The sequence below is a fragment of the Fundulus heteroclitus genome, chromosome 9, assembly GCF_011125445.2.
Source record: "Fundulus heteroclitus isolate FHET01 chromosome 9, MU-UCD_Fhet_4.1, whole genome shotgun sequence".
Classification (NCBI taxonomy): domain Eukaryota; kingdom Metazoa; phylum Chordata; class Actinopteri; order Cyprinodontiformes; family Fundulidae; genus Fundulus; species Fundulus heteroclitus.
In genome coordinates, this window is record NC_046369.1 from 36,830,204 (window position 1) to 36,846,377 (window position 16,174).

A 16,174-nucleotide genomic window follows, 5' to 3' on the forward strand; every position below is an offset into this window, starting at 1 on the left:
TTCTGCGTCCATGGCTGAGTTATTATTTTAAAGTCCTGCACAACAAATTAACGAACCCGGGGAAGCAGACGGCTTCAACAGTTCTGGTCCGGTTTGCTGAAATGTCAGTGCAGCAACTCAGAATGGTACTTAATGGTTTGTGTGGGCCCTAGGTGCTTCAATGCATGCCTGACAATGTTGGGGGGATGCTCCTTAGGAGATGATAGATGGTGTACTGGGGTATCACCCCCCCCCCTCCCCTCCCCCCCGATCCAAACCAATACATCAGTGAGCTCCGGGACAATTGGTGGTGCAACCTGGTGGCGTCAGATGGACCTAAAGATGATGTACCAGAGATATTCTGTTGGATTTAGGTTAGAAGTATTGAGGCCGGTCAGTGGTATCAATTCATTTATCATCCAGGAACTGCCTGTACACTCTTGCCACATTAGGCCAGGCTTTAGACCTCCACCTGAAAAACCATTCCTCTTTTTGGGTTTTAATGTCATTAACACCAGAACAGCTGATCACTGACTAACTACTGAAATCACCACATCAGTAATCTACACATTTAATTGACTTGATATGACTGAAACTCTAATTAAAAAGTGTTAATGTCTTCTGTTTTTATTTTTTTTTAGCAGGGTATAGTTTTCAGTTCTTTCATTTTACCATAGAAAATAAATGCAGCACAAAAAATCCAAAAGAACCCAACAGGCCTGTGATTTTTATGCGTAGGTCTTAAAGGTTTAAATCCAGGCAGACATTTGCATTCTTTGTTTGTTTTTAGACCCGGGGGGTATGAAAAAAAAAAAAAAACCCTGTCACAGTTGATTTTCTTAAGTGATAAAAATCAGTGACTGTATTGGTGTGTGAGTGATGGGTAACGGCTGTCTGTATGTGTGTGTGTGCTGGTGGGGGCTAACTGTCTGACACCTGCAGCTCTTCTCAAAATGCAAATCCAGGCTCACCCCACCCACACCGTGACCCCTCCTTCGATCCCAGAGATCTGGGGTTACCGGCCAACGACTTTAACCAATCTAGATCAGATTTAGATTATAGCCCAAGGCTGACGACATAAAACAGCATCAACATGTTGCTGAGAAAATAATACCGGCTAAATTTCCCTCTGATATTATTTCCAGATCTTGTCAGTTGATATAGCTGGTAACTCTACCTTGCTTTGAGTCGGTAAAAATAACATGTTTTTAAATCCTTTAATAAAGACAAGTGATTAAATTGCAAATACTAGCTTATATGATTCTATGTAGACACAAATACAAACCCAGTGGATATGATTATGCTTTCACAACTTTACTCCAACTTTAAGTTAAAAAAAATCCTTCATGTGTAGAAAAGGGTGGTGACTCAGAACAACATGCCAAAAAATAAATACATTTTTAAGTCATTTAACTAAGCAAAGTGTTAAAGCTCCATGTATCAAGTTGCAGGTGCTGAACTCCTAACCAGCTCTGGGGCCGCAGTCCTGAAGCCCAGCCTGACCACTGACCCCTCTGCTGGGAGCTACTTAAGGATGTCTCTCTGTGGGGAACAAGTAAAGTGCTGAATTAATTGTTATTGTTGTGTGGGAAGTGAGGGAGGACAAGCACCTGTTTTATTGGGTACCACATTTACTCTCTGGGGAGACTGGAGATGCTCCTGGCTATTACCCAGCTCTATAGCGGTGAGGCCGGTAGGTGATGCCGGCAGTTCCTTGGCCTCTCGGCAGGGGGCGCTCAAGGGGCGCCGCTCGTGATCCTAAAACTGTAGAGTGACAGCAAGTTATGGATGTTTTATTAGCGAGTTTTGCTAAACAAGTAAAGCACTAAAAAGACTCTAAACATACAGCTGGAACGGGACTGATCAAGGAAGGCTTTCCTCCCTGGCAGTGAGCTCCATTGACACTGAGAGACTTTTAAAACTGAAGAAGATAAAGAGAACTTTTACCGGAAAATTATAATATTTTTGTTCAGAAAGAGCTCCGCATGGACTTCATTTATAAGTAGAGGTAAGACAGCAATAATTATTCATGTTTTGTTTTTATAATTAAATGTGTGTAATGGGGTTATAGTTTTTAAATGTGTTACAAATGCAGAAATCCATCAGAACTCATAAACTGTTACCATAATTTAGTTTTATTTTTTTCATCAAAGAATCAACATTTTTCCATGTCTCTTGGTGAATTGATTTGGCTCAGTCAGTCTCCTTCAGCACTTTGCAATGAGTCTACTCTGTAGAGTGTATATATTTGTAAATCTGACTCTGGTGACGTCAGTGCCTCACCAGCATACCACAAAAATGGCAGAACAGGATAGATTTAAGGAGATTTGCTCTCAGATGGAGCTCAGAACAGGGTTAAAATGAGGGAATGGGGGGTGTAATTAGTAAGGAATTCTGACCAAGGCATTGCAGTTCCACTTTATATGGACCACAACTCATTGATGCAGCTAAAAAGCATGATGTGGCCCCTTTAATAAAAGTGTACCATAAGTCTAGCCGGCTTACTAAACTAATGATCACATTTTGACCAATGAATGAGTGAATTGAAAGAGCAGGAACATTGTTGAAAAATTAACAACATTAAACTCCTCTTATCTCTGTGAGCTTCTGCAATGTGATAACAACAAGCAGTTTTCACACTTCTCAAATGATGTATAAAGAAAAACAGTTGCTTTTATAGCACACAATCCTTATTTTGATGATTACGTCTCTATAGTGCTACAGTGCAAATTCAGTATTCAGTTTTTGAACTGCTGCAGTTTTTTGGTGAAAATGGCGGGAGGTGGGAGGATGAATTATAAGGCATTCTCCCTGGTCCACTTGTGTGAAAAAATACATTAGGTATTCTTGGATCACAGGAGATGTTTTATTTTAAAGTGTAACTCCCCCCGATTTAAGGGCATAACACCACAACCAGACACTTTTGGGAAAAGAAACGCCACCAAAGTGGTAGATTCAAAGAGAGAGATGGGGGTTTTAAGCAGTGCTGAGTACTGCGAAAGTCCGGACGAAGGAAAACTGTGTTTCATTTCCAACATGAGACCCACAACTGAGAGGAGGTCCTCAATATTACACAGTGGTGCTCCAGGAAAAACCGCATCCAGAACACCAGCAAGACCAAGGAGTTCATCGTGGACTACAGGAGGTCCAGGAAGACTGAACACGCTCCTCTCTTAATATACGGGGAGGTGGTGGAGCGTGTGTTGAAGGTCCAACAACAGCTCTTCTTTCTCAGGCAACTGAAACGCATTGGACTTTCTGCTCATAAGCCTTTATAGAGCCAGGAGTGAAAGCACTGAGCATGACAGTGTGGGATGGGAGCTGCACTGCATTAAATGCGGGTGGTGTAGCTGATTAATTGATCAATTATTGAATAAATGGCTCCTTTTTGTTGCATTTAATTTTTGGCCCTGTGTTTATTTCACTGCGTCATTATGCTGAAAAAAAAATTCCCGGTGAGGACCCTGGTAGTGTCTTGCCTAAAGACACTAAGACGGTCAGACGAGGGATTGAACCGACAACCTGCCAGCTGCAGGAAACGCCCCCTAATTCCCTCCTCCCATTCTAACAAGCTACCGTCTAAATGCAGCTGTTGGTTTTACATGTAAAGTTTGTGGCACTTCAATGCAAAATTTGGAGAAACCGTAGGTGGTATGAAAATAGTGTCTTCAATTTTAAAACAATATGATGGATTTCTGTAAAAACAGAAAGTTAAACTGTGTTTCTACATGAAAGTATGACAACATAGTAAAGCCTAAAAAATAGTGAATTTTAATTTCTATGTTTTTAATGGGGCATAAAATTGTATTATATCTCTAATTGTTGCTATGGGAGGCCCCAACAATTGTGTTTTTAAAAATGTACACAAATACACTTAAGATGTTTATTTTTGAACAGCTGCTAGGTTATTATGCGTCCGCATGATGCCAAAATGATTTCATTCAAATATCAGCACTTAAGATATCCCTTAACAGACATTTGAAAACCCACTTTCCATATATTACGGCGATAGAGAAGTACTTGCTTAAATTTATCACGGTTTTTGAGATACTTTGCTCAGTAAGTGTGAAGATGTTTTCCTGCATTTGGAAAAAACAAAAGGTATGAACCTGATTCTTTGTGTAATCTGCTGATTTGACTTAATGCACTAAGATGATTTCCACTCAATTTGATCGTAATTTAGTTTGACTTGTTGCTACTAATTTGTGAAAAGGTAACATTATCAAACTTTAATATCTGTTTTTACAACTTTTTAACAGAAAAGCCCTCCAGGGGATGTACGCTCTGGAGATGGTGATAGCGCAAGTCTGCAGAAGAGGTAAAGTTTTATAACAATCCTAACTTGTTTCCACATAGTTTTAATTTATCAGACTTTATTTTCCTGTAACAAATGACTTGGACACCCACAAATTTGACATTTTCTGCTTATTTTTCTGATATCAGGCTACAGAGAGAGGCATGGTCTCCCATTTCCACCACAACCCCTGATACCAGCGAGGCTCCCAGGACTAGAAAAACCTCCTTCTGGCAACGCTGGTCTCTTCATAACAAGGTATGTATAGCAGAGCTGATCATTTTAATTAATAAGCAGCAAAGAAAAGTGGTTGTAATTTGTGAGTGTCAGCACAGTCTGAGCTCATCTGTGTGGATTTAGAAGAAAAAGCAGACCCATCTCCCACAAAATGTGGACAGGGTCACAATCCTGTCACCCTCTGTGACAGAAAGGAGGTAAAACAGCAGTTTTCATCAACAGCAGTTTTATATTTTATTATTTTATGTAGGAAAAACTCCCTAATTCCCTCCTCCCACTCTAACAAACTACCGTCTAAATGCAGCTGTTGGTTTTACATGTAAAGTTTGTGGCACTTCAATGCAAAATTTGGAGAAACCGTAGGTGGTATGAAAATAGTGTCTTCAATTTTAAAACAATATGATGGATTTCTCTAAAAACAGAAAGATAAACTGTGTTTCTACATGAAAGTATGACAACATAGTAAAGCCTCAAAAATAGTGAATTTTAATTTCTATGTCTTTAATGGGGCATAGAATTGTATTATATCTCTAATTGTTGCTATGGGAGGCCCCAACAATTGTGTTTTTAAAAATGTACACAAATACACTTAAAATGTTTATTTTTGAACAGCATTGCTAAGTTATTATTTTTACCTTTTGCTACTTATTTGTGAAAAGGTAACTCTATCAAACTTATATATCTGTTTTTACAACTTTTAAACAGATAAGCCCTCAAAGTGATTTACGCTCTGGTAATGGCGAAAGCTTAAGTCTTCAGAAGAGGTAAAGTTTTATAACAATCCTAATTTGTTTCCACATGGTTTTAATTTTTTTTTTTCCCTGCCACACATGACTTGGACATCCAAAACCTGACATTTTCTGCTTATCTTACTGATATCAGCCAGCAGACAGAAGCACCCTCTCCTTCTACCATCACAACCAGCGAGGCTCCTAGAACTAGAAAAACCTCCTTCTGGCATTGTTGGCGTCTTCTTAACAAGGTATGTATAGCAGAGCTGATTATTTTAATAAATAAGCAGCAAAGAAAAGGGGTTGCAATTTTTAAATCTCAGCATGGTCTAACTGATTTCATCTGTGTATACTTAAAAGAAAAAGCAGAGCCATCTCCAACAAGATGTGGACGCGGTCACAATCCATTCACCTTCAGTGACAGAAATGAGGTAAATTAAACCTTCATCAACTGCAGTTTAATATTCTATCATTTATTTTTAAGTTGTCGTTATAGAGGTGTATGCCACCACAGAATAAATTTTATTTTTTTCTTTATTTTACAGTTGTTGCACAAGTGAGAAGTCTCAGGGAGGAGAGACTGGTGTCGAGTTCAGGGCCTCACCTGTTCTTGACAGTCCTGTCTCTGCTCACCATGAGCCGCATCTCCAAGTAGTCCCACAATGCTCCACCACGTATGAGTTTCTTTACATTAGACTTTTTAGAGGTCAACCCAGTTTCAGTCATTACAAAGTAAAATATAAATATACAAATACAGATGTGAGATTGTTTTGCCCCAGGAATCATTGGTTACTTGTTTAGTTTTTTCTCCACTTGTCCTCAAATTAAACTAATAACTGTCTTGTGGACAGTCTTAATTTTTTTGTGTCTTCTTCATAGTATACAATGCACTGGTGATTTTGGGGATGTCGAAGATGGAGGACTGGATGGTTCTTCTGCATCTTCCAGAGAAGGAGACTCCCAAACTGGCCAGAACAGCAGAGTGGAAGAGACTGTCTTGTCCTCTACTGCCACAGCACAGATGTGAGTTATTATTTAGAGCTCAATAATATTTATATTTTATAGTTTTTCCAAGTTTCAAATGAAAAGTCATGTTGATCTGTTTTTGTGTGGTGATTTTTGTGTTGCTTCATTACCAGCATAAACAACCAAGAGGACTGCAAAGAAAGCGAGGCTGATGTCCAAGACAACATCCAACCTGCGTCTGAAAGTCAAGACAAGACTCCCGAGAAAGATTGGTATGAAAACTGTCTAGTCTGGATTCAGGATGTTTGAATAGAATCATGCATATGCACTTACACACAATTTCTCTGTTTCAACACTCAATATATATTTGACCTCCCTTAACTATCACAAAATAGTCTGCTGCAGAATTAAAAACTAGGTACTTGGCATATTATGGTCTGCATGTTTACGTATTAAGAATGTTGTGTAATTACAGAGGTCTGAATGTATTTGCGTTCTCTTTCCAGCCCTTGAAGAGCTAACGCACCTGCCATCAGGGCTTGCAAAATGAGTCACATTTCTTTAACTTTTCCACATATAGTCACATTACAAACAAAAAAAACAAATACATTTTATTGGAGTCTTATGTGAAAGACAAAGTGGTATACAACTGTGATGTAGCAAGAAACTAATACGTGGTCTCTTTTTTTAACAAATAAAAAACTGAAAAGAGCAACATGCAAAAGTATTCAGCATCCCCCAGTAAATATTTCTTGGAACCGCGTTGTGCGGTAATTACAGCTGCAAGTCTCTGCCAGTTTTCCACGTCTTGTGACTGAAATTTTTGGCCATTCTTCTTTGCAAATCAGTTGAAGCACAGTCAGATTAGATGTAGAGCGTTTGTGAATAGCAGTTTTCAGACCTTATCAGATCCAAAGATTCTTGATTTGGTTTAAGTGAGAGGTCGACCGATACAGGTTTTTAGGGCAGATACTGATTATTTTGACAACATGCAAATCGGTATCCGATACGTGAAAAGTAAAAATAATACAATTGAAAATGTTGAGTACAACACAAAGTATCTATCTTTTAATAATAATATTATTAATAAACATAAAGACACTTTTGACATTCCCTTTAATTTCATTTTAACATCTACCCAATTATATTTAATTACTCAAATGCAGACTTTGGTGAATTAAAATCTGCTATTAATTTGATTATTAAAATTGGCTGATTACAGCAAGTGTTTTCAAAGAACTGACCCAAATACTGTTCTTATACTGCTAGACCAAAAAAAAGTTACATTTTTTATTGTTAAAGAGTCAAATTAAATTATTCAAAATAATCTATAAACTTGGTGAATACAACAATTGAGCAAAACCCTTTTTAAAATTTTGGATCTAAAATAATTTACACGTTAATTTTCTACAAAATATCTGACATTTAAAATAGTTATATTTTGCTGAGCAGGTAAAACATTAATGTGATTGTTTTGGTTTTAAAAAACAATTGTGTTCATTTTTCGTTCCTTTGACTTGACAATTTTGTACCGAAAAGTTAGGACACTCCTGCTGTAGAGGCAACTGCAGTAAATGGATGAAAACTCATTTTACATGTCAGACATGTATGAAAAAGGGTGAAATAAAAAGCTTCTAACTTGTGCAAAGCTCCTTTTAAAAAACACAAAACATTAACGATGGCTAGCAAACAATATAGAACATTTAAAATATAACAATAAAAAATAAACACTTAATTGTTTGTGCACTTCATGTAGCAGCACAAGGCCTATGTAGTGCAAATTACGTTCCCGAGAAATGTTCTGTTTGACTTATATATTAAACGTATTTGCTCTACTTAAAAAAATGACCATGTTTTACTATCCTATCCATTCTGCTTCAACTGGCCTGACGGAAACTGTCAAAGACACCGTCTTACTTCAACTAGCTTTGTGACTCTCAAACTAAACTTAATAACAGCGACAAAAGATTTTCTTGTTGTGGGGAGGAGGAGGAAACCTCCTAGACTGACCACTGCTAAACATTATTTTCTGCAAAGTTAAATGCTTCAAGTGTTGTGATTATTTTTATGCGCATACATGGCTTCATATCAACGAGCACTAACACAGCGGTGGCAGGTGGCCAGCTGGAGATCAGACATGTTTTTTTTAGACAGTGTTTTTTAGGAGTTTTATACCGACTTTAGCAGTTTAACCACCATTTACAAACCAGCATTGACCTGCGAGTTTCATTGAGTGGAAGTAAAAACCCTGCTCCGTTCTCAGTAAAACAGCTGTTCCCACCCGCTCACAGTGACTGACATTCAAAGGGCAAATACCGCTAAATTGTCAATCAGTCTGACATTAGCAGGCGCTCTCTGCCAGGGAGGCAGCGGCAACGTATGCGCGTCACGGGACGTCAAAGCATGGTGGCTGAATGCGCCAATGGATCGGCCAATGCATGCAGTGTATCGTCCCATCCCGATACAACAGAAAACACAAATATTGTATTTTTAACTGTCTGATTTAGTATTTGCCCTTTGAATATCTGTCTCGGTCACTGTGAGCGGGAGGGAACAGCGGTTTCACTGAGAATGGAGCAGGGTTTTTACTTCCATTTTCACTCACAGAAACTCGCGTGTCAATGTTGGCTTTTAAATGTTTAAAGTCGGTATAAAACTCCATCCCACTGTCTAAAAAAAACTTGTTTGTTTCCAGCTGGCCACCGCTGTGTTAGTGCTCGTTGCCATGAAGAGTCGGCGTTTACACGCATGAAAACAATCACAACGCTTATAGCATTTAACTTTGTAGAAAATAATGTTCAGCGGTGGCCTTTTTCTTCCTCCTCGTCCCCACAACAAGAAGTTCTTTTCTCGCTGTCATTAAGTTTAGTTTAAGAGTCGCAACGCTATTTGAAGTAAGACGTGTTGGAGCAGGAAAGATGTGACAGAGTGGCGTAGATTGGCTACGAGCGCTCTTTCTGTGTGCGTATGTGAGCGTCTTCCTCTGTGTGTCCATCTTTGACAGTTTCCTTCAGGCCAGTTAGAGCAGAATGGATTGGATAATAAAACATGGACATTTTTTAAGTAGAAAAAATAATTTTAATATATAAATCAAACAGAAGATGTTCTCCAGGAAGGCATTTTGCATTGGCCTGCCTGTCTCCTCATAAACTTTCCAGCACATGCAGCCCAGCTCTTACTCCACCTCCTTATTAGTTCCACCTGTCGTTCCTAATTAAGCCTGGATTCAGTGCACGTGCCAACACCTCTACTTAAAACTCCGTCAGTCTGCTCTTCTCTGCTGGATCGTCATCATTCTTCATCCAAACCTCGTCCTGCCTCGTGTTTCTCACGCCTGCTAGTCAGAGCCTCCTACGCCTGCTAGCCAGAGCCTCCTACGCCTGCTAACCAGAGCTTCCTACACCTGCTAGCCAGAGCTTCCTACACCTGCTAGCCAGAGCTTCCCACACCTGCTAGCCAGAGCTTCCTACACCTGCTAGCCAGAGCCTCCTATGCCTGCTAGCCAGAGCTTCCTACACCTGCTAGCCAGAGCTTCCCACGTCTGCTAGCCAGAGTCTCCTACACCTGCTAGCCAGAGCTTCCTACACCTGCTAGCCAGAGCTTCCCACACCTGCTAGCCAGAGCTTCCTACACCTGCTAGCCAGAGCCTCCTATGCCTGCTAGCCAGAGCTTCCTACACCTGCTAGCCAGAGCTTCCCACGTCTGCTAGCCAGAGTCTCCTACGCCTGCTAGCCAGAGCTTCCTACACCTGCTAGCCAGAGCCTCCTACGCCTGCTAACCAGAGCTTCCTACACCTGCTAGCCAGAGCTTCCCACGTCTGCTAGCCAGAGTCTCCTACGCCTGCTAGCCAGAGCTTCCTACACCTGCTAGCCAGAGCCTCCTACGCCTGCTAACCAGAGCTTCCTACACCTGCTAGCCAGAGCTTCCTACGCCTGCTAGCCAGAGCTTCCCACACCTGCTAGCCAGAGCCTCCTATGCCTGTTAGCCAGAGCCTCCTACGCCTGCTAGTCAGAGCTTCCTAGGCCTGCTAGTCAGAGCTTCCTACACCTGCTAGCCAGAGCTTCCTACACCTGCTAGCCAGAGCTTCCTACACCTGCTAGCCAGAGCTTCCCACACCTGCTAGCCAGAGCCTCCTATGCCTGTTAGCCAGAGCCTCCTACACCTGCTAGCAAGAGCTTCCTAGGCCTGCTAGTCAGAGCTTCCTACACCTGCTAGCCAGAGCTTCCTACACATGCTAGCCAGAGCTTCCTACACCTGCTAGCAAGAGCTTCCTACGCCTGCTAGTCAGAGCTTCCTACAACTGCTAGCCAGAGCTTCCCACGCCTGCTAGCCAGAGCCTCCTACGCCCGCTAGTCAGAGCTTCCTACACCTGCTAGTCAGAGCTTCCTACACCTGCTAGCCAGAGCTTCCCACGCCTGCTAGTCAGAGCTTCCTACGCCTGCTAGCCAGAGCTTCCCACGCCTGTTAGCCAGAGCCTCCTACGCCTGCTAGTCAGAGCTTCCTACACCTGCTAGCAAGAGCGTCCTAGGCCTGCTAGTCAGAGCTTCCTACACCTGCTAGCCAGAGCTTCCTACACCTGCTAGCCAGAGCTTCCTACACCTGCTAGCAAGAGCTTCCTACGCCTGCTAGTCAGAGCTTCCTACACCTGCTAGCAAGAGCTTCCTACGCCTGCTAGTCAGAGCTTCCTACACCTGCTAGCAAGAGCTTCCTAGGCCTGCTAGTCAGAGCTTCCTACACCTGCTAGCCAGAGCTTCCCACGCCTGCTAGCCAGAGCCTCCTACGCCCGCTAGTCAGAGCTTCCTACACCTGCTAGCCAGAGCTTCCTACACCTGCTAGCCAGAGCTTCCTACACCTGCTAGCAAGAGCTTCCTACGCCTGCTAGTCAGAGCTTCCTACACCTGCTAGCAAGAGCTTCCTAGGCCTGCTAGTCAGAGCTTCCTACACCTGCTAGCCAGAGCTTCCCACGCCTGCTAGCCAGAGCCTCCTACGCCCGCTAGTCAGAGCTTCCTACACCTGCTAGTCAGAGCTTCCTACACCTGCTAGCCAGAGCTTCCCACGCCTGCTAGTCAGAGCTTCCTACACCTGCTAGCCAGAGCTTCCCACGCCTGCTAGTCAGAGCTTCCTACGCCTGCTAGCCAGAGCTTCCCACGCCTGCTAGCCAGAGCTTCCTACACCTGCTAGCCAGAGCTTCCCACGTCTGCTAGCCAGAGTCTCCTACGCCTGCTAGCCAGAGCTTCCCACGCCTGCTAGCCAGAGCCTCCTACGCCTGTTAGCCGGAGCTTCCTACGCCCGTTAGTCAGAGCGTCCTACGCCTGCTAGCCAGAGCCTCCTACGCCTGTTAGCCAGAGCTTCCCACGCCTGCTAGCCAGAGCCTCCTACACCTGCTAGTCAGAGCTTCCCACGCCTGCTAGCCAGAGCTTCCTACACCTGCTAGCCAGATCTTCCCACGCCTGCTAGCCAGAGCCTCCTACGCCTGCTAGCCAGAGCTTCCCACGCCTGCTAGCCAGAACCTCCTACGCCTGTTAGCCGGAGCTTCCTACGCCCGCTAGTCAGAGCTTCCTACACCTCCTAGTCAGAGCTTCCTACGCCCGCTAGTCAGAGCTCCCTACACCTGCTAGCCAGAGCTTCCCACGCCTGCTAGCCAGAGCTTCCCACGTCCGCTAGCCGGAGCTTTGTACGCCCGCTAGTCAGAGCCTTCTACGCCCGCTAGCCAGAGCCTCCTACGCCCGCTAGCCAGAGCTTCCTACATCCGCTAGCCAGAGCTTCCCATGCCCAGTAGCAAGAGCCTCCCATGTCTGCTAGCCAGAGCTTCCTACGTCTGCCTGACAGAGTTCCCTTCGTCGACACCTGCTACTCCAGCGCTCCAAGTAATTTTTCTGCTGTGCTGCTGGATATCCTGCTACTCCATACATGTCTGACGTGTAAAATGAGTTTTCCTCCATTTACTGCAGTTGCTTCTACAACAGGGGTGACCAAACTTTTTGGTACATGGGCCAAAATTGTCAAGTCAAAGGAACTCGAGGGCCAAAAAAGTGAAATATATATAAAAAAAAAAAAAACAATACAATCACGTTTATGTTTTACCTGCTCTACAAAATATGAAAATTTTAAATAGTCAGAGTTGTGTAGGAATCCTGTATCGGTCGACCTGTAGTATACACCATTAATGTGTAAATGCTGTGATTTTTTTCCCCCCAATATACACATTATGTGACATGATCCAAGCTTCCCCTATTTCATTTGTTGCTACTAAGCCCAGAAATGCAGCTTCCTCTTTACTGTCATCACCTGCTGCCCATATTTCTTTTATTGTTCCAGATCTGCGCACTCTTGCATAGTGACCCTTCTTTTTGCACCGATTAATCAGTGCATCTCTGGCTGGGCACATATTTTTACTGTAAAAGGGAATCTTTGGCTTTAATGACGTCCACGTTATATAAATTTTCCTGCTTAAAGCAATTGGTCGCATCAGAGAAAAGGAGGCTGAATACCTTTGCACAGAGCAATTTTCATTTATTTGTAATGAATGTTTTACATCATGTAGGATATTCCTTCTACGTCACAATTGTATATGTTATATTGGACTTTCACATAAGATTTAAATAAAATGTTATCTTATGTTTGTGGATGTAATGTGACTAAATTTGGGAAAGTTTAGAAAAGGGCCACTGGAGGTGCTCCTCACGACTTACACGGCAGTGAAGGTCGAACAACGGCTTCCTTGGATCCACGCGTCAAACTGCAGGAAGGTGCCGCCACCACCAGGGGCCGACAAATCGCAGGACAAGAAAGATCACACGCCAGGAATCATCGTCATCGACCTGAGCCACCGAGCTGGCTGTGAGGACAGCGGCCCACCACAAGTTTTTTTTTTTTTCCTTCTTGGTGACTGTTCCTTGTAATGCTTTTAAAAATGTTCCTGTGGGTTTGATAATATATATTTGTTTGATTTGCAGTTTTACAGTAGTATTGTCAGATTGTTGTTTTTTTTCCCCCGTTACTTTTTCCGTTTTTATTTTGTTTTATTATCAGTTTCGATTTAGGCATGAATGAAAATGTTTAGTTGTGTTACTTCAGTTTTGCTTAAGCAATGTTAAAATTGATATTTGGAATTTCAAATGTTTTTCCTGACATGATTGGTATTTGTTCTCACTGCTTGATGAAAGAAATGGAGAAGTTTTCTCACACCAAAGATCACTGATTTATGCAATTTTTGTTTATTATGGAAGGACAGACCGGGATCTGATTGGCTCTATAGATCCTTTAAAATTAGCTAGTAATGGTAACTCCTAGATTCAACACAGGGTTTTCTGGCTCAGATTGGCCGAGAGCAGATCTCCCTGGGGGTCTCACCAATTTTTACTACCCCTGTGGGTAGCGTTTTCTGGGTTTCCCCGGCCACACTGAACCTCTCCTGCTTTTGCTCCTGGTTTGGTAAGTTTGAGGGTGGTGGATGGTTATCCATCGAAGTGGTGAGTGGAGGCTCGAGTAGGAGGGTTTTCAGGGTGGGGAGAAGGTAGACGGATTCGACCTAAATTAGTATACAGGCTTAGCTTAAGTAGTCTAATATACTAAAATAATGTGCACATAGGGACCTAAAACAGGCCTTACTTAATTAGTTGAACCCTAAATTGTAGGTGAATGCTAAACCTTTGATCTTGTGTGTTAAAACTCCATGAAGCATTCAAGCTGATCTTTACTAAAAGTTCCAGCACACGTGATTTGTAACTGTTATGAGTCCTTGGTGTTGTATTTGCATATTTATGTGACGAGTTATCTTGTTTTTCAATAAATACTGTTTCTCAATAAAAGTGCTGGAACTTCATCACTCCACCGTCTCCTTATTCAATAACTCTGGGAAGTCAGTAGTTGTTTAGAATTCCATCCACAGGAAGCTGAAGAGTTTCTAAGACAAAGTGTGTTAAAGCAATATCTTCCAAAGGGCGTGATATAGGTTGTGAGAAGCACTGACTGAGTTTGCATCGAGTTTGCACCCTCTAGCTATCCTAGGGTGTGCTCCACTCATGACAATATGTGTCCTTATTTTATAACAGAATTGCTCAATTTAGTTAAATCGACACACACACAAACTTCTTCTCTATCTGGTCTGGGTACTGGGACCATACTTGCACACCAGTCAGTAGGCTGCTCTACTCTAGAGATTACCCCTCTCTTCTGTTTGAGCTAGTCCTTTTTTACTCTGAGTAACAGGGAAGAGTGACATGTTTTGGGGTTGACAGAGCAAATGGTTTAGCATCTGCTTAAAGATCTATTCTGTATTTACCCTCCATGCGATCTAAGCCGCTGAACAGTTTTGGGAACTGCTCCTCTACTGCTTCTACCCTGGCCACCAACCCAATTGCTTAGCTTGCTGTGCGGCTAAGTAACCCTTGTGTCAGATCGGCTACTACATACACAGGCTGTACTGTAGTTTTGCTGGGAGTGCTCAGGTTAGCGGTAAACTTCCCTTTAACTGCTAGTGGAGACATACCTGCACCATACAATGTATATTTTGTGGGTTGCAGCTGTGGTGTCTGTGACAGAGAGACGTACACTTTTCCTGGCAACACGGTTACAACCGTTCCTGTGTCTATTTTGAGTAAATAGTTCAGATTGTTCACTTTGACTTCAGTGATCCAAGCTTCCTCCATTTCATCTGTTGCTACTGAGCCCAGAAATGCAACTTCTTCACCGTCATCACCTGCTGCCCATATTTCTCTTGTTCCAGATCTGCACACTATTGCATAGTGACCCTTCTTTTTACACTGATTACTCAGTGCATCTCTGGCTGGGCACATGTTTTTACTGTAAAAGGGAATCTTTGGCTTTCATGATGTCCACATTATATTTATTTTCCTGCTTAAAGTTAACTCTAAGAAGATCCTGCTGTTTCTTAACAAGCTCACAAGCCACAATGTTCTGCCAAGGCATTTAATTATGTAATAAAACCAGGGACGGATTAAGGGTAGTCTGGGCCCCTGGGCAAAGAATTTGCCCAGGGCCCCCCCGCCCCCCCCCCCAAAAAAAGTTTACAAACCATGCTATCGTGGATTGTGAATAAATTGAAGCGGTTTGTCGCTTTACATCTTTCCGCACAATTATAGCTAGCCTGGTTGCACATTAAGCCACTCGTGTCGCAACGGAGTAGCCAGAGTTCAATGAAACCTAGCAGAAATACTAGGTGCAGCTATATGCACACAATCTCAAATGATGTAAATTCAAAAATGCAAAGAGAATTAAATTGTTGAAACTAAGTGCAATCAGAAACACTGTCAATATGTTCAATAGAATTAACAACTTGCTAAGGTTTAGACTGAGTGAGAGAGTGGAGGAGGGGCAGCCACTATCTACTAAAAAAATGCATGCTGTGTGCATGTGTGTGACAGAGGCATGGAGAGGAAGACAGATATGAGGGAAGGTATTGAGTTGGCTATAATAAAAATGCTGTGTTAATTGCAGTATTAAATTACGTTTTATCATTGTAAATACATATTAAGTGTGAGTGTTTTACAGCAGGCTTATGAAACATGTTAGGTCCAAATTGTGAGGAAATAAGGAAAAAAAACATTGAATAAGCTGAAAAAAAACATGTTTTCCAATAAACATAATTTCAGGGTTACAAACACACATACGCAGCCACAGCTACTACAATAAAACTACTTGTTGTTTCATCATCTGTCTCCAAATTAAAATTGTGCTACTGGGTAGAATTTGCTTGTAATTCGGATCTGTATGAAACAGCACAGAGTTTAAGACCGTTGCTCTCTCTTTACTCCAATTTATTACACATCGCACTTGGTAGAGCACTTTTTTCTCCCCATTTTTTAGCCCCGGTTGTTACTATGGTAAAACACAGGTCTCATTTTACAATTAACACATCACAAGTGACACATTTGTTATTTGAAGTCTTGTCATTGACGACATATCTGAGATCCATGCTGAGATCCGTGCAGTTACAATGGCGTAC

At 42.2% G+C, this 16,174-nt stretch overlaps 1 protein-coding gene across 1 annotated transcript in view; it reads left to right on the forward strand.

Moving 5' to 3' along the window:
* Positions 1–3,685: 3,685 nt before the first annotated feature.
* The window catches only part of LOC118564202, a 45,783-nt gene continuing 33,294 nt past the window's right edge, over positions 3,686–16,174 (forward strand). Inside the window, exons 1-3 of the mRNA XM_036141591.1 lie at positions 3,686–4,080; positions 4,239–4,297; positions 4,423–4,531. Of these exons, the coding sequence (XP_035997484.1) occupies positions 4,051–4,080; positions 4,239–4,297; positions 4,423–4,531 (198 nt within the window). The 5' untranslated portion in view covers positions 3,686–4,050. The remainder of the gene's footprint in view (positions 4,081–4,238; positions 4,298–4,422; positions 4,532–16,174) is intronic.